The sequence below is a fragment of the Chrysochloris asiatica genome, unplaced genomic scaffold (genome assembly GCF_000296735.1).
Source record: "Chrysochloris asiatica unplaced genomic scaffold, ChrAsi1.0 scaffold00002, whole genome shotgun sequence".
Classification (NCBI taxonomy): domain Eukaryota; kingdom Metazoa; phylum Chordata; class Mammalia; order Afrosoricida; family Chrysochloridae; genus Chrysochloris; species Chrysochloris asiatica.
In genome coordinates, this window is record NW_006408520.1 from 6,381,377 (window position 1) to 6,408,074 (window position 26,698).

Consider the following 26,698-nt stretch of genomic DNA (forward strand, 5'->3'; position numbering starts at 1 on the left):
AAAAGTTACATAACAAGAAAAATAATATCATGTGGCATACAGTTCACAAATGGCAGGGAGGAAACACTTCACAGGATGTGTTGGCCAAGGAACAGAGGAACAGAAGCTAAAAAGAGGCAAGGATCTTCCAGAGCCAACACGAGAGAAAGTGCTTCTCTAGAGTCAGTGCCCTGAATTTCAACTCCTAACCTACTAAACTGAGAGAAAATAAATGAAAATCAATTTTTGTTTTTAAAGACACTCACATGTGGTATGTATATTGCAGCAGCACCAAAAAAATGAAAACACCAAATAGAAAATATGAATAAGGGATAAAACTGAAAAAAGAAAAAAACTACCATAAACTCTCAAGTTGAAAAGTATAATAACTGAAATTAAAATATATAACATATATATATCAATAACAACAAACTTTGATATGTGTCAATAAAGATTATTCAATGTGAGAAAAAGAAAAGAAAAATGAAAGGTTAAGAAAAAGTATCAGTGCCTCAGAGACCTGTAGAAACTTCAAGTACACAAGATAGCATAACAGGATTCACAAAAGGAGAAGAGAAAGATATAGCAAAACTATTTGAAAAAACTGTAGCTGAAAACTCCTGAAATTTGATATAAAAGATTATTATCTATGTATTTATGGAGTTCAATAAACTCCAAGTAGAATAAGCTCAAATAGGGTCATACCTAGACAGAAGATAATGAAAATGATGAAAATAAAGCACAGAGAAAAATAACTTACTAAACAAGGGGGCTTCAAAAAGTTTGTGGGAAAATTTCATTATCTTTTAATTAAAATTTCCATGAACTTTAGAAGTCCCTTCATATACAAAGGAAAATCAGTTAACATTAATTTCCAAATAGAAATCATGGAGACCAAGACAGTGGAATGACAATTTTGAAGTGTAAAAGAAAAAGACTTGTTGTTGCTATTAAGTCTCGTATAGTCAGTTCCAACTTATAGCGACCCTATATAGTATTTCCGGGACTTTAAAAACATTTTGTAGAAGCAGAAAGTCTCATCTTTCTCCCACGGAGTGGCTGGTGGGCTCAAATCACAGACCTTGTGGTTCACAACCCAGTTTTTATCATATGGAGCCACCACATTCTCCCCAAAAAAGACTCTCGACCAAGATTTCTATATACAGCTAAAATGAAGAAAACATTTTCAGATAAACAAAAGTTGGCAGCAAAGAATACTAAAGAGAGTCCTGCAGACTGAAGTGAAAAACCAAACAAACAAAAAACCCCACTAGATGATAACTCAAATCCAAACATATACAAATAAAGAGCACTGGTAAAAGTAACTACATTATTCTGAAAGAGTACAACATATGTGTATTTGTAACTCTTTTCTTATCTGTATTAAAAGACTATTTCATTAAGCAAGAATTATAAAACAGTGATGATAGGCTTATAATATGTAAAAATGTAATTCATTTTACTTTGAGTACCAAGGAGGGAGAGGCAATGAAGATACAAACGGCCTTCAAAAAGCTCATGGAAATTTTTCATTATTTTTCAACGCCATTATTCCATAAACTTTTTGAAACACCCCTGTACAACAGTAACATTTTACATGCTTATAAACTCTGTATACTATTAATCTGAATTATATTGTTTTAAGTTTAGATGGTACTCCTAATCCCCAGGACAACCATTAAGAAAATAGCTTAAAAATAAATCAAAGAAGCAAGTGAATTAAAAAGGCACACCAGAAAATGATCCAACATAAATGGCAAAAACTGAGTAATAAATAAAAAAGGAAGAAGATACAGAAAACAAACATTAAATTGGCAGACATAAATCCTACATTAGTAGTAATCATATTAAATATAAATGGCATAAATATCCTCATCAAACAGCAGACACGATCAGGATGGGTAACACAAAACAAAACACAACAACCATGATCCAACTATATTCTGACAACAAAGAAACATGCAAAATTCAAAAACAGACTGAAGATGAAATGACAGAATAAAAGATACCATGCAAGCAATAAACATTACATAACTGAAATGACTAAAGTAACTTCAGACAAAACACACTTTTAGACAATTTTTACAAGAGACAAAAAAAAAACAATATCTTACCATAACAAGCTCAATCACAACAGAGTAACAATTATGTAATAAACAACAAAGAGCCAAAGGATGTGAAGCAGAAATGGACAGAAATAAATGGAAATACCAGTAATTTAATAACAGTAATTGGAGACTTCAATATCCAACTTTCAATAATGGATAGAATCACTAGGCAAGGATCAGCAAAACAACAGAGGAGAGGAACAATATTATAAACCAACTAGACCTAATATACATCTGTTAGAACAAACCTGCAAAATTAAAAACAGGGAACCAGATATATTGATTTATAATCAAGTCAACTACAAAGCAAAATGATAAGGAAATAGTGTAGATGTAGCATTTCCAAATACCTAGGAAGCCAAGTGGATTTCAAGATAAAACAAACTGTTTTAAATGGGGAAATAATAAAAACAGGATAACTTCAAAGGACATTAATATAGTTCACATCAAAATGTTTAAAAAGAGGAAAATTAGAAAGATTCAGTAAATATTAACACAATAGAAATGAAAATGAAAACTCATAAAATTAACTAAGTGCAGAAAATTATGTAGAAGAAACCAAAAGTACCACAAACACACACAAACACCCATCAAAATGACAGCAACCAATTCACATATAACTATTATCTATAATTACATTGACTGTAAACAGATTCGATGTACCAGTCAAAGCATATTGACAAAGAATGGATACAATCATTCAATATGCTGTCCAAAAAAAAACACATCAAAAAGATGGAAACAGCCTAAATGCCAATCAACAGAAGAATGGTTAAACTTTTGTACATATACACAATGGAATACTACACAATGTTGTAAAACTACTATGAATCTGAGAAACATTTCACAACATGGGTGAACCTAGAGGACACTGTGCTGAGTAAATTAGTCAATTACAAAAGGACAAATACTGTATGACACCAATGTTATAAGAAATTTAGAAAAAAAAAAAGGTGTTCTTGAGAAAATAAACAATCTAGGATGGAGTCCTGGTGTGGCACTATGAGTTAGTGCACTGGACTACAAAAGTCAGTTTGAATTGCAAGGTCAGAGGTTCAAGCTCACCAGCTGCTCCTCTGAAACCCTATACAGGGTCACTATGCGTCAGAACTGACTCAGTGGCATTTAACAATAACAGCAATGATAGTTATGGGTGGGGAAGCGGAGGAAATTATTCCTGGGCTCTAGAATAGACACATGTTAACATTGGTGACAAGGCAGGCAATATACAACAAGAGGGAGGTTAGCAGAGGAAAGATGAAGTTAGTAGGAGACATAGGGAGGAATGCAATAGTTAAGGTGAATAGAGGTAAATAATGTTAACTGTTAGTATATGGAGGAGATTGCAATCATAGTCATGAAGCAAGGCATATGATTTATTGAATATAAAACTGATGATCTGCTCTGTAGACCTTCACTCAACTCACAACGAAAACTTTAAAAATAGAAGACACAAAAAAACCAAACTAAACCCAAGGCAAGCAAAGGATTTAAAATAAAAGATATTACAGGAAAAGTAAAGTATCCTGGTGTGGCACTGTCGGTTAATACACTGGACTGCAAAGTTGTTTGAATCTCAAGGTCGGTAGTTCAAGCTCACCAGTAACTCCCTGGAAACCCTATAAAGTGTCACTAGGGTCAGAATCGACTTGACGGCACTTAACAACAATATAGGAAAAATAAAGTGAAATAGAGAATAATAAAATAGCAGTCAATGAAAGCAAAACTTGGTTCTTTGAAAAGATTAGCAAAATTAACATAAATTTAACTAGACTGACAGTGAAAAAAATGAAACAACATAAATTATGAAAGTCAGAAATAAGAGAACAGACAACTAATTTCAAGGACATAAAAATAATTATAAAAAATAATGAAAATAAATGTATGACAACAAATTGGATAAATTCCTAGAAACACATAAAGTGCCAAAACTTATGGAAGAAGAAACAGAAAATCTTCCAACAAAGAAAAGCCAGCCCTACTTAGAAGGCTTCACTGGTACATTTTACAATTAAAAAAAAAAAAAAAAAGATGAAGGAACACTTCACTCATTGTAGAAGACCAATATTATTATGATACCAAAACTAGACAAGAGACATTCACAATGAAGCTATAAATATCTAAGAATATAGGATGTAAAATTTCAACAAAATACTAGCAAAGTGAATGCAGTAATATATATAAAAAAATTATATACTATGACCAAGTGAGATTATTGTAAGAATGCAAGGTTGGTTTACCTTAAGTTCAATCAATGTAATAATAAACATATTAATTAAGAAAGAATAAAAAAACACATTATCACCTGAATAGATGAAAAAATTAAAAAGCATTTGACAAAACCCAACATCCTTTTCATGATAAAAATAATCAAGAAATTTTGAACAGAGGGCAACTTCCTCAACTTGCCAAATGGTATTCATGAAAACCCTCAATCAATATCATACTTAAAGAACAAAGACTGAATGCTTTGTCTCTAAAAAAATGTTTAAAAAAAGACAAGGATACCCACTCTAGCTACTTTTATTGAACATCATACTAAATAACCTAGCTAGAGCAATTAAGCAATAAAACAAACAAACAAACAAATAAAAGGCATCCACTAGAAAGGGTTAAACTATATTTGTCCATGACACAATCTTATATGAAGAAAATCCCAAGGAAGCCACAAGAAACTTATTAGAATAAATGAGGCCAGAAATGAGGCAGGATACAAGATTAATATACAAAGATAAACTAAATTTCTATACCAAAGATGAAAATAAAGAAACAATTCCATTAACAATAACAGCAAAAAGAACAAAATGCCAAGGGATGAAGTCAACAAAAGAAAATCAGAGCTTGCATACTAAACACGATAAAACACTGCAGAAAGAAATTAAAGACTATACAAAAGATGTAAAGACATTATGAGTTCATTAATAGTAAGACTTGAAACTGTTATGATGGTCATTGGGGCTATTAAGTGCCATCGAGTCAGTTCCAACTCATAATGACCCTGTACACGATTTCCAAGGAGTGGGTGGTGAATTTGAACCACTGACCTTGTGGTCCAGTGCATTATCCCACAGCACCACACCAGGAATCCATATAAGAGTATGTGTATGTTGTTGTTATTAAGTGCCACAGAGTCAGTTCCAACTCATAGTGACCCTGTTTAGAGTTTCCTAGGTCTTTAAATCTTTGCAGGAGCAAAAGCCTCATTTTTGTTTTGTGAAGCAGCCGGCAGGCTTGAACCATGGACCTTGTGATTCCCAGCCTAGTGCTTATCATAATGGATCTACAAATGTAATGTAATTCCTATCAAAATTCCAACTGATTGCTACAGAGAAAATGGCAAACTAATCTTATAATCCATATAAAGATGCAAGGGACTCCAAATATCCAAATCCATCTTGAAAAAAGATCAAATAACTTACACTTCTTGTTACAGATACAACTGTGGCATCTCCCCGCATCCCCCACTCCCCCAGCACCCAATATATGTGGTTAACTTAGCTAGGCAATGAGTTTCAGTATTCGTAATTATCTACCATTTTGTGATATGGTGTTTTGTAAATCTTATCCTTTATGATGTTCATGAGACAGAGTTAAGAGGTAGCTATGTTCAGGACACAGGATACAATCTACAGATTAGGCTGTATTTGAGCCAATCACTTTTGGCTCAAATACAAATGAGCAGAGAGATCAGAGGGACCTCATTTATTTCCCAAGAAAGAAAAGTCAGGAGTGGAGCATGTCCTTTGGACCCAAGATCCTAATGCTGAGAAGCTCCTCAGCCCATAGGAAGGCCAAGACAAATGGAGATCTCCAAAGAATGCCAGGTGCACAGATGTTGACAGGAGACAAGGACCTTCCTCCAGAACAGAGAGCGGTAGAAAGCCTGCCCTGAAAACTAGCAACCTGAATTTGGACTTCTACCTCATAAACTGAGAGAATAAATTTCTATTTGATAAAGTCATCCACTTGTGGTATTTGTGTTATACGCAGAACTAGATAATTAAGACATTTCCCAATTTTAAAGACTATTTTAAAGCTGCATTAATACAGCATGGTATTTACACAAAGACAGACATACCTATGAACGTGAAAGAAACTGAGAGTCTAGGAATAAATTCTCATATTTATGGTCAACTAAATTTTGACAAGGCCACAAGACAATTCAATTGAGGGAAAATGGTATTTTCAACAAATGATGCCGTGACATCTAAATACCTACATGTAAGTGAATGATTTTGGACCCTTACCTCAAACCATATGCACAAATGAACTCAAGATGGCTCAAGAAATGTAAGAGCTAAAACTATTAAACTTATATAGCACAAATGCTGGAATGTGTTCAGAGGATACACTTCAAATGAATAGAGAAAAAATAAGTCTATCCACAGAAAACTAGCTAAATTAAGCATGGCAATCAATTCTATGGACTTTTATGTAGTTATTAAAAAGACAAGGTAGACTGATACACACCAAATAGAAGGATCTCAATGATAAACTGTATAGTTAAATTTCATGCACGCATACACACAGATACACACACACACAAAATTTCAATAAATTTGTTTTGTGGTTTTCTGATGGTTGTTTGTCTTATATAAATTGGAGTCCTGGTGTGGCGCTGTGGGTTAATGCGCTGGACTGTAAAGTCAGTTTGAACTGCAAGTTTAGCGGTTCCAGCTCACAAGTTGCTCCTTGGAACCCTATATAGGGTTACTATGGGTCAGAACTGACTCAACAGCACTAGACAACAACAAAATAGACTAGCTATAGAAGTACAGAAAAATTCACACCAAACCAGTAGCATGACCAACTTTTCAAATTCTAAAAAAAAGGTAACATGATAGCATGAGGAGGAAATGAGATGGAATGGCATGAAGACATGGGAGAGATAATTTAGACAGGCATTTATAACAGTGTATTAATATAGTACTTTTGTTATTAAAAACCAAGGTAAAGTATAACTAAAAATTATTTATCAGTTTTCAAAAGTGAATCATTTTAACAGAAACCTTATGGAAAAAGAAGAAACAAAGGGTTCTGACCATCATACCAGAGCCATGAGAATGTCCATGACCGCCATGCTTGAAAACAAATATTCCTACTAAGTTTACCACAAACCCAAGGATTGAAACAAGTAGCAGTCTCTCATGGTGTACATCTGGAGGGGCTAATGCTCTCTAGAAAAAACACAATACAAACAAATAGCGTGGATGTTAAGTTCCAATTCATCAACTGATACAAACAAAAAGCAATTTTTAAAAACTAGTGACATTCAGAATTAAATGTACTCCAAATATGTCTGCCAAAATAGTCTATAAAATGATACCAGTACGCACATATTCCCCAAAACTGTTAAGGATTACTATTTTTTTAATAATAAAAATATTTGAAACCTGGCCACTTGGTTCAAGACCTGTCCTTCTTTGAAATACTTAAAAATATTGCCTATTATTTTAAGTTCATTAATATTTAAATTTTTTTCTAGTGTTTTTCTTTCTTTTTCATTACCAAGCATTAAGTGTTCATTCGTAAAACGCTCAGGTTCTATTGTACATTTGCTTTTCAAAGGGTCAACACTTGCATCATGACTGGAAAGCACTACTGTTTACTTGTTTTTAATCTCAAGTAGCTGGACACATATTTTTTTTTTTTTTCAATTATTTGATAAGCCCATCCTATAGCTCTGGTAGCATAATGATTACGAATCGGGCTGCGAACCGCAAGGTCAGCAGTTGGAAACTACCAGCTGTTCCATGGGAGAAAGATGAGGCTTTCTGCTCCCGTAAAGAGTTACAGCCTTGGAAACCCTGTACAGGGTCGCTATGGGTTGGAATCGACTTCATAGCACATAACAACAACAACAACAATACACACATACTATTTTATTTAATCCAAAGTTGCTCCCAATAAATACTTAATGATAGTATGAACACAGCTCTATTACATATACGTTTAACAGAGATTTTCATTACTAAAAAGAATTTACTGACTCAAATCATTATCTACTATACCTCAACTCCTTCTGAGAAAATAAAAAAAGCAGTGAAGATCAAAAACAGACCATTGACAAATCCAGCCAGAACTTCCGCTCTAACATACCTAAAGAAGAGCAAAGTAAATAATTATTAAGTTATTTCTCAAAAATCAAATCACAAATCTACATATATTCAGAGTGTAAACCACATTCTATAGTTTTAAGTGGACAGTCAACCAAGTCACAGTATTTATAGTATAGTACAGTTTATTTTACATTTATTGTAGAAATGAGTGAGAGAATATATTTTAAATATACGTTTAATACCAGAACGCCATAAAATACAGATTTCTAAAAGCCAGTGAAAAGACCTTCTAAAAATCAGCAGGTTTAGAAAGACCTTCCACAGAAATGTAAATCTCAAGTTGCCACTGGAAAACGAAGAAAAGGGCCAGACAAGTAGGCAGAGAAGGAAAGATCTAAGGATAAAAAGTAAAAGAAAGATGCTAAAAAAGGGGGTTTTATAATGTTTTAATTCCTCTTTTCTAAGAATGTCTAATACTTTCTGCTTTGTACCTTTCACCTGTCAAATCTTGGGAAAGCAGAGCTTTGATCTGAAGGAAAATAAAATTGTTTCTGTATCATCCCTGAGACAACTTGAGATTTATATTTTGATCACTTTTTTCTAAGATTAATAAATTTAGCAAAAACTTGTAAATTGCCCATTTTTAGAATCAATTCTAGCTTCATATAAGTCTAATCAAACTATTTTCAAAATACCTGTCTTTTTCTCCATGGACTTCTGAAGCTTTCTGTTTCCTACCTGTGTGAAGCATTGGGGAAAGATTTTATTTTTCAACAAGGTATATCTGGCTTAGTTAAAGTCATTAAAAACAACTTTAACTTGGCATTTTACCTGTTCAAGCATCATTCAAAGGGTGCTGACAGCAGTTATTCAATCTGGTCCTTATGCAATATAATGGAAGTGTCAAAATGCTATTTTCCCTTCTATATCAATATCTAGATGATATAATTTTTAAAGAGAAAAAGCTATCTAAAATGTATTCTATTCAATAATGTTAAGAGTTTGCTTTGTGAAGTACATTCCAACATAGCATATATTTTTAAAGTTCCTAAAAAAACTCCAACATCTTTTAATTCATTCTTCCATGAACTCTTCAAAAACCCTTTGTAACTTACCCTCAGAAATAATGCATATTTCTACCTTCTAACACAAATGAATTAGTATATTATTTGTCAAAGCAAATATATGCATTTCTCAAGAAAAAATTCATAAATTCAATCAAATAGTTTGCAGCCTGCTTTCTACAACCCAATAAAACAGGGTTACTGCTAAAAAAAGATTAAAGGAATTTTCTTTTCACTTACATTTCTAATCCATAGTCTATGCTTGACTGAAACTTTTTGTCTTTGTGTTCCACTATGTTTCAAGATCAAAGGCAAGATTTTTTTTTTTTCAGGTATCTGTGCCAAAATCCCAGCTTAGTAAACGCACCATAATTTCTGACAAGTTGTTGGACTAAAAGCTATTTAATTAGGTGTAATAAATTTGCTCCTTGTTTGCAGTTTTAAAATTACAACTGTTAAATCAGGCACACATGCATTTACAAATGAATAACAGAATTAGTTTTAGAGTTAGAACATGCAATTCACGAATATGGTGAGTGTGGTTTCCTAATTCAGTAGGGTTGGTGTTTGGATTCTTCAATCAGGGTAAAAAGACAGATATATGCTTCTATCTACCCGCTTACTTTTAAGTTGGCTTCACTATTTCAAAAATCATAGAGTAGTAAAACACAACAAAATATAAAAGACGTTATATAAAGAAATATTCAAAGGGTCTACTTCTGCCTCTCAGATTCCCCCTAATGTTTCCTCTATTACAGAGTCAGTCTGTTATTGTGACCATCTTGAATATGAAGTTTTTTGTTTTATCTCTAAGCTTAGCCTGGTCAGTTTCACTTTGCTGTGCTACTTACTACTATGTTGTTGTTGTTATATGCCGTGGAGTCAGTTCCGACTTATAGCGACCCTGTACAGGGTTTCTGAGGCTGTAAATCTTTATGGGAGCAGAAAGCCTCATCTTTCTCCCAAGGAACCACTGGTAGTTTCGAACTGCTGACCCTGAGGTTCACAGCCCGATACGTAACCACTACGCTACCAGAGCTCCTTACTTACTACTATAGCAATTACTAATAGTTTCAAGTTTTATCCCTTAAGTTGTCCCTACCCAAAAGGTTCTATAAAAAGCAAATAAAGAAAGAACAGCATAAGAAATAATCACAACAACAAAGCAGAGAACAGGATAAGAAAAATTTAAAAGGTAGCAAAAATATTCATATTAAGTTAAACTTGAATATTAAAACTTACTATGCTACTAAAGGTATTCTATGCTACTACTAAAAACTATCTTACAGCAGGAGACAAAGCATTCTAATGTAAAACACAGACAGCTCATAAGAAAATAGGAAGAATGTTTTAATAGTCACCTACTGTTTATCCAGAAAGACTGTTGAATAATATACTCCAATTAGATTTCTGATATACAATGTACATGAATTACTAATTTTCCAAAAAAGCAAAAATAAAACATTAGATATGATTTTTCTTTAAAGATTTAAAATATACTTCAGAATCTTTTAATAGCAGAGTTGTTATTGAGTCAATTCTGACAGCCTCATGTGAGCAGAGAATACTCCACAGGATTTTCAAATCTGTGATCTTTCAGAAGCAGATCATTAGGTCTTTGGAGCCACCTTTGGGTGGATTTGAACTGCCAGTCTTTTGGCTAATACTTCAGTGTTTAACCATTTTCCTACTGAGGGGCACTGTTAAGTAACACTGCTATGATACTTGGGTAAAACTGCCTCTAAGGCTTTCCTGACTGTAATCTTTATGGAGTCCTGATGTGGTGTTTTAGGATAATTGGACCGCAAGGATGGTTTGAACCTCAAGGTTGGCAGTGCAAACTCACCAGCCACTCCTCGGAAACCCTATTCAGGGTTGCTATGAGTTGGAACTGACTCGATGACACTTAACAACAACAATAATCTGCAAGAAAGCAGATCATTATCTTTCTCTTGCAGAATCACTAGGTGAGTTCAAACTATCAACCGAATCTTTCAATTAGCAGTCAAGTATGTAACAATTTGTGCCACCAGGGCTCCTTATTAACTAAAAACCAAAAGAAAATAATAAAGTCACATTGCCATCAAATTAATTCTGATTCATAGCAATCCACAGTATAGGACAGTACTATGCCACATGATTTTCAAGGCTGTAACTGCTACGAAAGCAGACTGCTACATCTTTTTCCCATGCAGCAGTTGGTGGGTTCAGACCACCTACCTTTCAGTTAGCACACTAACCCTTAACTACTACACTACCAGGGATCCCTTTAATAGTTATAGTTTGAGATTCTTTAAATATTAGCAATATGGCTATTATTGTTATTAAGTGCCATCGAGTCAGTTTCAACTTATTATTGTTGTTAAGTGCCATCAGTTTCAACTTAGAGCAAACCCATACAAATGGGTTTCTGAGGAGCTCAAACTGAGGTTCAAACTGACTTTTCAGTCTAGTGTGTTATCCCACAGTGCCACAGCAGGATTCTTTCTTCTAATATTACAAGCTATTTATATTTATATACAGGATTTCTTGCTTGATACTGGTTGTGGTGGTAGTTGTGGATCAGTGAGATGGTTCTGACTAACAGACCCTGCATAGGGTTCCAAAGGCTGTAAATCTTTACAGGAGCAGAAAGCCTCATCTTTTCCCAGCAGAGTGACTGGTTAGCAGACCAGCACATAATCCACTATAATCCTTTGGTCTATACTATTGAAAGATAATTTTACAAATAATCATATCCACTTGGTTTCAGATAAAATCAACAAGTTCTACCATAGAGCTTGACATGCAGGGGCTTCAAAAAGTTCATGGGAAACTGAAATTAAAAGATAATGGCCTAGCCTTGATGGCTTGATAATTATAATTTGACTGTTACTGTTAAGTACCGTAGAGTCGGTGCTGACTCATAGTGACCCTATACAGGGTTTCCGAGGCTGTAAATCTTTACGGGTGCAGAAAACCTCATCTTTCTCCCGCAAAACAGCTGGTAGTTTTGAACTGCTGACCTTGAGGTTAGCAGCCCGATTTGTAACCACTAAGCTACTAGAGGAAGATAAAAAAAAAAAAAAAAAAATTGATAAAGGAAACGAGTGCAAATTGTTACAACTTGATGAACTTGACCTTTACTCATGGATGTAGTAGCTCAAAATACCAACTGAGAGGAAAGGAGTCTTCACATCAAGTATAAATCTTATCCCCTCTGCATACAGGGTTGATACGGATGGGCAACTTAGACATTGGCTACCTAAAATGCGGGGGCAATAAAGGCATGAAGTGACTGGCTTACAAGTTTTCAAGAGGGAGTTAGTTAAAGAGTTTGAGGGGGAAGGTAAGAGTCCCCGCTGAATCGTTTTCGTCTTGTCTAGATGGGTCTGGTGAAAAAAGATGGGGATAAGATTCTTATGATTCAATAATGAGTAATTATTATGACTAACTGTGACAGCCACAACTGTAAAGGTAGAAATTTTGTTAACAAAAACAGGGGAGTAGTTAATCTTACAGTCCAGAAACAGACGACCCTAGGGCCATCAAGGGAGAAGAGCACAAGTGGAGTGTGGGACTCTATCCTGAGAAGCAGCGACATCAAAGATGGAGGAAGATATGAGGACAAGAAGAGAGGGAGCAGCTGAGGACTGTCAATTCATGGTAAGAGAGGGACTGGGTGCTAGTGGCCAGGAGGCAGGCTTGCAGAATGTGCTCTTTGGTTGTTTAAATGATTATATAGTCCTAAGTGTTTCTGTTTATATCCCCTCCCCCACCCCCCACCCCCCCCAAAAAAAACCAGAGGGAATGGAAGCAAATACTGTTGTATGATGATGCACGGAGGAGATTGTAATCATTGCAATGAAACGATGATGTAAAGCCAATGTTCTCCGATGTAAGCTATCACTCAGTTCACAATAAAAATGTAAAAAAAACCAAGATAGTGGACTTTTTCCACCAACGTTTTGAAGTTCCCTTGTATATCTTTTAGCTGTTGTCCCTGCATAGTTCTTACAGTATTTTATGGAACTCTTTCCCCATTAGATCAGAAGCTCCTTCAAGACAGGAGTATGTTATATTCATCTTTGTATAAGTAGATACAGGAGTCCTGCTGATGCTGTATGGTAAGCACTTGAGTGTTAATTTGAAAGTTGGCACTTCAGGTCCACCAAGTGGCTCTGTAGGAGAAAGATGAGACTTTCTGCTCCCATAAAGATTCATAGTCTTGAAAATCCTTTACAGGGTCGCTGTGAGTCAGAATTGACTCAGTGGTAATGGGCTTGGTTTTTGGCTTTGGTATTATTAGATACAGCAAAATATTTGACTCAGAGTGGAACCTCAATAAACATAAGGAGAGAGCAAGAACATGTGCAAGAAAGAGTGTGACTGTGAAAGAACAAAAAGCCAGCTGGAGAGAAAAGATGGTGTAATGAAGAAAGAGCAAAAGAGAGGATGATGGGTGCAATATACAGTGCACAGATTAGAGAGGGTGTCATAAGAAGGAGAGAACCACCAACAGTACACAGGACAGGGAGACGCTAGGAGAAAGAAAGAGAAATTGAGAAGTTAGAGGAAACAGAGATGGAGTTGGAACGGTGAAGAGGAAGAGTGAGAAAGCTTGGCAATGTGGTAAAGGACAGAGGGAGGGATCAAGAAAAAAGAAAGACTAAGTAAGAAAGGTAAAGGAGGAAGAAGGTAAGAGAGGATGGTAGAGAAAAGCAGGAAGGAGGACGGAGAGGAGAAAGGGACAGTGATAGGAATCAGAAACGTGGCTGCTGCTAAAGACGTGTACAGGGGCAAGAGAGAGTTTCAAGAGGTGCAAGTTACCATCAAGTTAACATGGGTTCAAATTATGAAAATTAATTGAGCTTAATTAATATTTACCTTTCTGTGTATCTTGCACTGTAATAAAAGTGTTTTTAAAAAGTCTTACCCATAAGAGAAAGCATCATTATCTCTCCATTTGGAAATAACAGAAGCTGCCAATCCAGCCAAAATAGCAGTGCTATCGAAAAACATGTGAAAAGAGTCGGAAATCAGGCCTAAACTGGAAAAGAACAAAAACATTGATATATATTATAATAATGAAAACCAAAGAGTAGGCATACCTTTCTAAAAATTTAGTAGTCAGTCTCTGCCCATCAGGTTGTTGTTGTTAAGTGCTGTTGAGTTGTTTCTGACTCATAGAAACTCTGTATAGGGTTTCCAAGAGCAACTGGTGAGTTTGAACTGCCAACCTTGCAGTTCAAACTAACCTTGTGATCTCGTGTTTACCCTACAGTGCCACACCAGACTATCAGGTACTTCCCTTCTAAAAAAGCCATTCTGAAACATGATGCTATTGTTAAGTGTTGTCGAGTCTGTATCGACTCATGGCAACCTTGCATAGGGCTTCCGAAGAATGGCTGGTGAGCTTGAACTGCCAACTTTGCAGTTTAAAGAGACCTTGCAGTTCAGCGCATTAACCCTCAGCACCACATCAGGATAGGTAAAGATTTTAAGGATAATTTTTAAACATCTAAAAAGAAAACTCTCATATATTGTGCCCAAGGAAAAACTTAGCTGTTGATGAAAGAAACCAAAATCTCTTTGTTACTGGGTGAAGGGTAGGACTCTGTCCTTCCTCTAATCTAAAGGTCAGATGTCACTGAGGGAGAAGTAGGAAAAATAGCATTCTGCTACTGGCAGTCAGTCAAAATCCACTCTAATCCATGATCTTGTACTGATATAAAACATTCTTGGGGGAGGAGCAGTAAACAAGTCCACCTCCCAAAAATTGGTACAAGGATACTGGGGGTAGTGTAAAAAGGGCAGGTGAAGGAATATTTAGAATACCCTACCTGACTCAAAGGAAAGCACGGCCTAAATAAGGCTGAGACTGTGGCAGGAGAACCCAGTACCCCCTTGCTTCAGGTCTGAGTGAGCACTGAATAAAGTACAGGCAATAACAACCTCCTATGTGTAGGGTCGCTATGAGTCGGAACCAACTCCACAGAACCTAACAACAACAACATTATAAGCAGAGCAGGAACAAACATAAAGAGAGACTCCTGTGTGGATCAGGCCTGCAAGGGTTGTTAACAGCTGAGAATAGAGCAAAGACACAGAGTAAAATCCTCCAGGACTCCAAATTTCACACTAAGCGCAGGCAATAGGAAATGTGAAGTTGGTGGCATGTTAAAAGTAACTTGCTGTTGTTGCTATGTGTAGTGCCAGCCATTGAGTCAGTACCGACTCATAGCAACTTTATGCACAGCAGAACGAAACACTGCCTGATCCTCGGCCAACCTCACTACTATTGCCACGCTTGAGTCCATCAGTGCTGCCACTTGGCCTATCCATCTGGTTGGGGGTCTTCCTCTTTTTCTCTGACCTTCCACCTTAACAAACATGATATCCTTCTCCAGTGACTGGTCTAATAAAATACAAAAATTCAGTTCAACTATTGGCCAGCTGTATTGCATAGCCACCAAATCTCTTGCCCTCAAATTTTGAGCACATACACTTCAGAGTGTCTCTCCCATGTCAGGTCTTTGACCCATAATTTTTCCCAGTCTGGTGCAGAATCTGCCAAAGTATAAGCCTTCTGGTCTGTTCCCATTTTGTTCTGTTGCATAAAGAGCAAATAGGAGTTGTCCATAAGTCAGACATTTATTATCCATGGACTGCACAAAGGACAGAAATGGGAAATGGAAGTGTATCGTTTTACAGGTGACACTGTTACTATTTATGACATATTATAATATTTACCTCATATTATAAACTCTAGAGCAATCACTGCATAGAATAAAAAGCCAGTAAGGGAGGGGCAAGGTTCCATTCTGTTGTACACAGGGTTGCTATGAGTTGTGTTGAAAGTGACTCGATGGCACCCAACAACAACAAAGGAGGGAGAAGAAATTCTACTCAGCTCATGTTGCACAACCACTGGTAAAGGAAACTTGCACTTATCCAAGCTCACCCAACTCTGGCCATAAATATTATTTACCCTCATATCTATTGTTCTTTATTCACAATGTGTGAAACTGATCAAAAATTTTAAGACACACAAAAATAGGCAAGAATATAACTTAATATCAAGAGACAGAGCAGTCAACAGAATCAGATCAAGAAATACCTAAATACTGAAACTAACATAACTATGATTAATATGCCAAAGATTCCATAGAAAAATGGATAAAACTCATGAACCAACAGGAATCTTTGGTCGATAAATTGGAAAATGCATTATTTGTTATTTAAGCACATCTGCATAAATGTGTTCCAGTACAACTATTTATAAAAAGAGGCAGCAGGTCAATTTGGTTCATGAACCATGAGCAGAATGGGCACAGTTGAGGAAAGAAATGAGTAAACTTAAAGATGTTGTTGCTGTTGTTGTCAAGTGCCACAGAGTCGTTTCCGACCCATAGCAACCCTGTACAGGGTTTCCAAGGAGCAGCTGGTGAGCTTGAACTGTCTATCATGCAGTTCAAGCAGCTTTGCAGTCTGGTGCATTAACCCACAGCGCCACACCAGGACTTAAAGATAGGTCAATGGAAATTATAGAAAACCGAAACAAACAAAATTTGAAATAATCATACAATTATAAATAAAAAAAACACATGAATTTATTCATATGAAAAAGCAGAAGTTATAAATATCTCCCACATCATTAAAAAGTATTTTGGAAACCATCTTAAATTTTATTATTAACTTGGTATGTTTCATACAAATACACATGCAACAGAAAATATAAGGCTTGAGAATGAATAAATTAATGACAAGGCCAAATGAAAAAATTAACATATGAGGACAAGGTAAAAGGCATGTTTTTCATGCAAACCTCTCACATTTGATATGTGAACCTTTTTCCTTGACTAGATCAGTAGAAATCTACACTGTTGGGCCTTATCAGCTAGGTAACAATGAAGAAATTGGTTTAACTGAGGGATGAAAGACCCATTTCAAGAATTTCTCTGCACATGTCACTAATAAAAACTTTGTCTATGATGTTCTTTTCTATTCTTTTATGAAGAATTATGGTAAAATTCCTTTGAAAATGTTGTTTCAATAAATCATGCATCTGTTCTAATGGTGGCATAGTGGCTAAACACTTGGCTGCTAATCTGAAGGTTGGCAGTTCAAACCCATCAGTTACTCTGCAGGAGAAGGATATAGAAGTCGGCTTCCACCTCATGTTGTTGTTAAGTGCTGTCGAGTTGATTCCAACCCATAGCGACCCTGTATAGGGTTTCTGGAGCAGCTGGTGAGCTTACAGTTCAAATGGCTTTGCAGTCTGGGGCATTAACCCACAGTGCTACACCAGGACTCAGACTTGAAAACTCTATGAGGCAGAGGTTCTAAGGTTATTTGATTTATATACCAAATGTAAATCATAATAAAGTAAATTTGTTGCTTAATGCAGCACACTTATTTTTAGGTTCTTTAAATACTGCCAGTTTTTCTAATAAACAATATTCTTTAAAAAAACAAATGAAAAATTCAAAAAACTAGCTTTTAAGGACATTTTAATAAGCCAAACTTCTTCTAATATAAAGGAGAAACCTGAACACCAAAGCAAAAGATAGCAAATATGAACAGTACATAATGCAAAACAAAACTTTTACAGAGAATTCTATGTGAAATCTATAGGAGGCAAAAATAAAGGGAGAAAGAATCAATAAATTAAGAAAAACTTGAGACATGCTATGTGTGGGCTTTGTTTGAATTCTAACCTGCAAAACAAACTGTAAAAGGTAATTTATAAGACAATGAGGGATAACTGTACAGTTACTAACCGAATATTGGAGATCAATAAATTATTAAAATTTGGTAGGTAAAAACAATGCGTTGGGCCACAAAAGATGAGGGGGGCTCTGATCTTTTAGACACTTTGTTGTTGTTAAGTGCCGTTGAGTTGGTTCCGACTCATAGTGACTCTGTATCAGCTAGTGAGTTTGAACTGCCGACCTTGTTGGTCACAGCGACCTTGCAGTTCAGTGCTTATCCTACAGCACCATACCAGGACTTCTTTAGAGACAAAGAATAAAGGATTTATAGGAGTAATTATAAGATCTTTGGTATTTGTGATAAAATAATCTAGAGGTGGGAAAGGGATAACAAATGGAAAGAAAATAGATCATGTGCTGATACATGGTTAAATGTTAAAGCTGTGTGATCGGATATAAGGACCTTTAAACTGTTTTTTTTAACTTTGAAATATGCTTAAAATTTTCCATACTAAAATTATGTCTTTTATTAATAATTTAACTTAGCTAGTAGTATGTTCATATTGGTAACTTAGGTAACAATATATTTATGTTGGTTCTTAAACATCAATTCAGAATTGAAGATAAGAGATCATCGTAATTCACAATCCCCTTACCAGTACATTTCTGTGAGTGCCACACTATCAATGTATCATCAAAAACTTAGAAAATTCTTTGGATCTCAACATTATTAAGCATGCTAAGCTAATGAGAGTTATACTGAAAACCCACAAATGTACTACATCTCACTATATTTACATGGTGTTGTTAAGTGCCATCCAGTTGGTTCTGTCCCATAGTGACCCTGTTTCCAAGGAGCGGCTGGTGAGCTTGAACCACTGACCTTGCGGTTCAAACCAACTTTGCAGTCCAGTGCATTAACCAAGCAAAGACATTACTATAAATTGATTAGGTAATGTTGTTACTGAAGAGGAAAAAAAGCTGACAAGACTATGACATAAAAAAATCTGAATTCAGTAGAAAACTATGTGACTGATGAAAGTGTTTTTTATTTATCAAGGAATTACTTTACAAACACCAGATATGGCATATTGTATACAAAATCAATGTCCAGATAGGGGCCAAACCAATGACTTACATTGCAAAAACATTTTCTTGAACCAATTTTAATTTTGCGAATACAAGGAAATTTACCCTTAGATGGTTGAGTTCCTTCTATGTCTAAAGGTGCACCAGTTTTGGTGGGAAAAAAAAAAAAATGGAATGAACTTTCTTTACTAGACAGTAAAGTATATATAAAAGATTAATAGTATAGAAATAAGCAAAGCAAATTATACCAAGATTCTAAAAAAAAATTTTTAATTAACAGTGTAGTTGAGTTTAAAAACAAAACTTGCACAATAGGCACTTCTAGATTCTGCTGCTACTTTGGAAAATAAAAAACCCTGGGCCTCAGCGTCTCACTATAGAAAACTACTTTATCTCCTTTCCCAGTCTGACTTCTGGAGCCTACCCTATTCGCATATTCCCTTTTTCCTTAGTAAAGCACCCTTGACTTTTAGATGACTACACAGCCTGCCTAGAATCAAGACAACATTTGCAACTAGGCATGACCATGTGATAAAGTTCTGGTTACTGAAATATAATAAGTGTGTGTTAGCATGCATATTTTTGTTAAGTGCTGCCAAAGAGCGGCTGGTGGGTTTGAACTGCTGATGTAATTCAAACTGACCTTGCAATCCAGCGCATTATCTTGCAGCACCACACCAGGACTCCAGTATACAGATTGCTGTTGTTGTTAAGTGCCATCGAGTCGATTCTGACCCAGAGCAATCCTGTATAGAGTTCCCGAGGAGTAACTGGTGAGCTTGAACTACCAACCTTGTGGTTCAGAGTTCGTAGTCCAGCACATTAACCCAGAGTGCCACACCAGGACTCCAGTATACAGAGAAGTCTCCTTAAAAGACACTGTGTAGCAATCGAATACTACAATAAAGTATTAAAGAGTAATGACGAACCCACAAAGCCTGGCTGAGTGAAGTCAGTCAAACACAAATACTTTATGAGACCACCATTATAAAAAGTCAAGAAAAGGTTCAAACAGAGATGAAATATTCTTTGAGAGGAGGGAAGGGAAAATTACTAATTAGAGAGCAGATATGTATTAACTTGGGTGAAGGAACAGGCAATATATATTAAGAGGGAGGTCAGCCCACTATGTCCAAGGCAAAGGAAGACACTGAGGTACAGACAACAATGGTAAATACTATCATACAGACTAACAGTAATATCAAACAATAATCTTCTACAAGGCGATTCACAGGCAGACATTGCAAGCTGAACAGATGTGGGAAGGAGAATGGGAACTATTCCCACAAACATAAACATATTTAGGTTCAAGAGAGGGCATTGTATACATGTATTTGTATGTGCTGCAAATATATCCATGTTTATAATAGAGCATATGGTGGGGAGGGGCAAAGTTATGAAAACTTCTTAGCCATAAAAAAAACCCTGGATGGAATGAGTCACTGAGTTTGCGGGCTTAGGACCAGAGTCTTAGGGAACATTTAGTTTAACTGGTATAACATAGTTTACAATGTTATACACCCTGCTGTGGTGATTAACAAATAGGACCTTAAAAGCTTTTTGAGTGACCACCTAAGAGGCAACTATTGATTTCTCTATAATTAGAGTAAAAAAAAGTGAAGAATATCAAAGACTCAAGGAAACAATTAGTCCAAAGGACCAATGGACCACACACACTACAGCCTTTTCTAGCCTGAGACCAGAAGAACTAGATGATGTCCAGCTACACTACTTCTTACTCTGAAAGAGACCAAAAAGGTGCTGGACAGAATGAGAATATATAAAAAAAAAAAAAATCAAAATTAAAAAAAGAAAAAGACAGACTTACAGGTCTGATAGACTGGTGGAACCCCCAAGACTGTGGTCCTTACACACCCATCAAACCTGGAACTGAACCCATCTCTGGGGATCACCTTTCAGCCAAACAACAGGCCTATAAAGTAAACAAAAACACTTGTGAGGAATGTATTCCTCAGAACAATTAACCATATGAGACCCAAAGAACAGCATTTACTTCAAAACCAAGCTCAAAAGCAGGAAAGGGAAGGAAAGAAGGAGGAATAGATATGAGAAACCCAGGGAGAAAGTAAAAAGAGTGAGAGAATGGTGATCAGTGCTATGAAGCATAAGATGTATAAATTATTGAATAACAATCTGCTCTGTAAACTTTCATCCAAACCACAATTTAATAAAAAGACTTTTCTGGGCATTCTGTTGCCAGGAATAACTGAAACTCTTTCTATAACACAGGTCTCTTGTATGGAAAGCAAGAAGTCCACTACTAAACCACACTGCCCTCTAACTGAATCCTACATGACTCAAAAATCACATTCTTATATACATTAAACTAAAAAAAAAGCCAAAACAAAGCTGCACTCTAACTCATGGTGACAGTCATGTGTTTCAGAGTAGAACTGTCCTCTATAGGGTTTTACCATCTGGTATTTTGGCAGTAGAACACCAGGCCTTTCTTCTGAGAGTCTCTGGTTGGATGTGAACCACCAAACTTTTGTTTCGTACAGCAGCACTTAATTTACCTTGAGATAAATTCTCAACAATAAATAAAAGAAAAAGAAAAAGCTAAAAAGACAAAGATCCTGAAGTAAAGATCACATGTAGTATTGCTAACATTTCCATCCTAACTTCTACATGAGAATGAAAGCAAGGAGTAGTTGAATGGGTGTTCCCCAGGAGAGACAGTCTTTCTGGTGGGGTTCTTGTTGGTAGGTGTCATCGAGGAGACTCAGAGCAACCCTATGCACAACAGAAAGAAACACTGCCCAGTCCTGCGCCAGACTCATAATCATGGCTGCTACCACCGTGCTAATCCATCTCATCAGGGTCTTCCTCTTTTACTCTGACCCTCCACTTTACCAAACATGGGAATGAGAAATTGAAGAGGAATGACACTGTATTCATCATCAAAAAGAACATTTCAAGATCTATCTTGAAATACAATACTGATTGTGATAGGATGATATTGCTACACCTACAAGGAAGACCAATTAATACCACTACTATTCAAATTTATGCACTAATCATTAAAGCCAAGGATGAAGAAATCAAACAATTCCACCCAACTTCTCCGGTCTGAAATTGATCAAACATGCAATCAAGATGTATTGATAATAGCTGGTGATTTGAATGCAAAAGTTGGAAACAAAGAGGAGGAATCAGTAATTGGAAAATATGTTCTTGCTGATTGAAATGACACCGCAGATTGCATGACAGAATTTTGTAAGACCAATGACTTATTCACTGCAAATATCTTTTTTCAACATAAAAGGTCACTATGGTTGTGGAGTCCTGGTCAGCTGTAGAATCAGCAGTGGACTGCTAAATACAAGGTGAGCAGTTCTAACCCACCAGCTACTCCTTGGGAACCCTCTACAGGGTTGCTATGAGTCAGAATTGACTTGATGGCACATAACAACAACATGGTAGTGGTGGTGGTTACATGCTGTGGAGACGGTTGACTCACAGAGACTCTGTAGAGGGTTTCTGAGGCTGTAAGTCTTTACAGGAGCAAACTTCATCTTTCTCCCTCAGAACAGCTGGTAGATTTGAACTGCTGATCTTGGCAGTTATCACTCAGCTCATAATCGACCACAATACCAGAGCTCCTTAAGTGGTGACTATATAAAACAGAGATCAAACTGACTACATCTGTGGAAAGAGATGATAGAGGAGCTCATTTATCATCAGCCAAAACAAGGCCAGAGGCTGACTGGCAGTGGAACAGATCATCAGTTGTTCATAAGTAACTTCAACTTGAAGCTAAAGAAAACAAAAACAAGTTCGGTGGTATGTGCCATGGAGTCTGTTCCAACTCACAGTGATCCTGTACAGGGTTTCTGAGGCTGTAAATCTTTACAGGAGCAGAAAGCCTTATCTTTCTCCCACGGAATGGCTGGTAGTTTTGGACTGCTGACCTTGAGGTTAGCAGCCCGACTCATAACCACTATGCTACCTACCACAAAAGGCAAACTATGACCTTGAATATATCTCACCTGAATTTAGAGACCATCTCAAGAACAGACATTATGCACTGAACACTAATAACCAAAGACCAGAGAGTGGTGAAGGACATCCAGAGTATCATACATCAAGCAAAATGTCATTATAAAGATAGGAAAGAAAAGATCAAAGAGACCCTGAAACTTGCTCTTGAACATAAAGTAGCTAAAGCTAACAGAAGAAATGATGAAGTACAAGAGGTAAACAGAAAATTTCTGTTTAGGTAGCCTGAGAAGACAAAGTAAAGTATATAATGAAATGTGTAAAGACCTGGAGTTAGAAAACCAAAAGGAAAGAGCATATTCAGCATTTTTCAGGCTGAAATAACTAAAGAAAAAATTCACGCCTCAGGTTGCAATATTGAAAAATTCTATAAGCAAAATATTAAACAATGCAGGAAACATTAAAAGAAGATGGAAGGAATACAGAATCACTGTACCAAGAAGAATTGGTCACTGTTCAACAATTTAAGGAGGCAGCATATGATCAACACCCAATGGTACTGAAGGAAGAAGTCCAAGCTGCATTAACAGAAGAAAAAGCTCTAGGAATTGATGGAGTAGCAACTGAAACGTTTCAACAAACTGATGTAGTGCTGGAAGCACCCATTAGTTTATGCCAAGAACTAGGCCAACTAACTTGAACAGACCATTATTTGTACCCATTCTAAAGAAAGGTGATCCAACAGAATGATTACATTATCAAACAATATCATTGATATCACATGCAAGTAAAATTTTGCTGAACACAATTTAAATATGGTTTTAGCAGCACACTGACAGAGCGCTGCCAGCAATTCAAGATGGATTTAGAGAGGATGTTGAACAAGGGATAACACTGCTGACATCAAATGGATCTTTGCTAAAAACAGAGAATACCAGAAAGATGTTAATTATGTTTTCTTGACCATGCAAAGGTATCCAACTGTGTGAATCATAACGAACTATGGATAACACTGAGAAGAACTGGAATTCTAGAACGCTTAATTGTTCTCCTGAGAAATTAGAATATAGACCAAGAGGTAGTTGTTCGAGCAGAACAAGGAAATACTTGCATGGTGTAAAATCAACAGAGGTATGTGTCAGAGTTGTGTCCTTTCACCATATTTATTCAATCAATATGTTGTTATTATTCTTTAATGCTACTGAGTTGGCTCTGACTCATAGCAACCCTGTATAGTGTTTTTAAGGAACAGCCAGTGGATTTCAACTGCTGACCGTGTGGTTAGCAGTCCCGTGCTAATCCTACAGCTACACCCCAGAACACCAGTATGCAGAGCAAATAATCTGAAAAATAGGACTACATGAAGGAGAATGTGGCATGGAGATTGAAGGAAGGTTCACTAACAACCTGTGGTATAAAGATCAAAGACTATAGCCTTCATTATTATACTGCAACAAAACGAAAACAAAAATCCTCACAAGTAGACCAATAGATATCATGAATAATGATGAAAAAAATGAGTTTGTCAAGGCTTTCATTTTACTTGGATCTACAATCAAGGCGCTCTGGTAGCATAGTGGTTACAAATCGGGCTGCTAATCTCAGAGTCAGCAGTTCAAAACAAATCAGCTGTTATGCAGGACAAAGATGAGGCTTTCTGCTCCCGTAATGATTTCCAGCCTTGGAAACCCCATGCAGGGTTGCTATAGTCAGAACCGAATACAAGGCACATAACAGCAACAAAACAATCAATGCTCATGAAAGCAGCAGTCAAGATATCAAAAGACATATGGTATTGGGCAAAACTGCTGAAGAAGACATCTTTAAAGTGCTAAAGAGCAAAGATATCACTTTGAGGTCTAACAAGCAAATGACCAGTGCCATGGTATTCCATTACTCAGATGGAAGTGAAAGCTGAACAATGAATAAGGAAGGCTGGAGAAGAATTGATGGATGCATTTGAATTATGGTGTTGGCAAGAATTCTGAAATCATCAGGAACTGTCAGAAGAACAAACAAATCTGTCTTGGAAGTACAGCCAGAATCCTCTTTAGAAGTGCAGATGATGAGGCTTTGTCTCACATACTTGGAACATGTTATCAGGAGGGACTAGTCCCTGAATAAGGTCATTATGCTTGGTAGAGTGTCACCCAAAAAGAGGAAGATCCGTAACAATAAGGATCAACACAGGGACTACAACAATGGTCTCAAATACAATTGTGAGGATAGTACAAGACTGGGCAGTGTTTTGTTCTGGTGTGTTCTTGTTCACTATAAGTCAAGAACAACTCAATAGTACCTACCAACAACATGTCCTATGTAGGAGCCCTAGCGGTGCAATGGTTAAGTGCTTGGCTGTTAACCAAATAGTTGGTAATTCAAACCCATTTACCACTCTGTGGGGAAACGATTTGACAGTCTGTTTCGTAAAGATTGTTGTTTGTTGTTAAGTGTTGTCAAGTCAGTTCTGACGCACAGCAACCCTGTATAGGGTACAGCCTTGGAAACCCTATGGGACAGTTCTATTCTGTGTAATAATGTGACTGTGAGTCGGAATTGACTTTAAGGGCATGGGTTTGGGTTTCGCTGTGCTCTGTGTACTAAGATGCAAAGACTGAAATCAATTATAACTCTTCCTTTAAAATGAAGGCTTTGAACAATAACCAGTGAAAGCTAACATTTGTTGCACCCTAGATCAACTATTTCTATGAACATTTATTTATGAAAAAATTGTGTTTTACTCAGTTTTAAATTCTAAAATGGGATAAATGTAAGGGACGTTTCATGCTTTTACCATCTTGAAAGCAATCCTGGTGCGGCACTGCAGGATAATGCACTGGACTGCAAGCTTAGTTACCAGCAGATCCTCAGAAACCTTAGACAGGGCGCTATGAGTCGGAACCAACTTGACAGCACTTAACAACAAAAACCATCTTGAAACGTAATCTTAATGGACTAAAAATGAGCAATAACGACTGTGACATAGAGAGTGGGTCGTGCTGTCTTAGTAAGATACAGGTAAACCAGATTATGAAAAGGTTATTTCTAAATCCTCCAAGGCATCAATGTACTCCACCATCCACTGGTAAAAATCTTGGAGGATAAGTAGTTTTCATACATGGGCATGAAAGCAGCACTGGTGACACTGTAGGATAAGCACTGGACTATTAACTAAAAGATCAGCAGTTCAAACTTACCAGTCTTTCCACAGGAGAAAGATGAGGTTTTTGATCCAAAATCCTATACATGGTCACTATGAGTCAGAACTAACTCAACAGCACCTAACATACATGTGCATGTTGTTAAACGCTATCATACTGGTTCCGATTCACATTGACCCAGTGTAGAATTTCCAAGGAGCAGCTAATGTGTCTGAATCACTGAGCCTGTGGTAAGCAGTCCAATGCTTATCCTACAGTGCCACACCAGGACTCCGTACATGGGCAAGAGAAGAGTGAATTCCTACTAAACTCCTGTCTAATAATGACAGATAGTAGTTCAGAACTGGATTTCAAATCTGGAGGACATAACACCACAAGAAAGAGAATAAACCAGAAGAGTAGAGAGTTTAAGAGTGAAAGTACTAGCCATCTACCACCTATGCTTTCTTTGCATACTGATTTATCCTGACAAATGGCTTGGAAAACAATGGTTTTAGTGATTTCCTCAACAGACCTCTATAACAGAACTCTATTACCATAGACAGTTGTCAATCAGTATCCACAGGGATTGGTTCCAGGACTCCC

At 36.5% G+C, this 26,698-nt stretch overlaps 1 protein-coding gene across 1 annotated transcript in view; it reads right to left on the reverse strand.

The window, feature by feature from the left end:
• Nucleotides 1-26,698, reverse strand: part of SLC30A7 (solute carrier family 30 (zinc transporter), member 7) — an 88,983-nt gene that overhangs the window by 58,473 nt on the left and 3,812 nt on the right. Inside the window, exons 3-5 of the mRNA XM_006830908.1 lie at nt 14,126-14,239; nt 8,099-8,186; nt 7,138-7,264 (exon numbers count right to left, since the gene is read on the reverse strand). Coding sequence (XP_006830971.1) covers nt 7,138-7,264; nt 8,099-8,186; nt 14,126-14,239 — 329 coding nt within the window. The remainder of the gene's footprint in view (nt 1-7,137; nt 7,265-8,098; nt 8,187-14,125; nt 14,240-26,698) is intronic.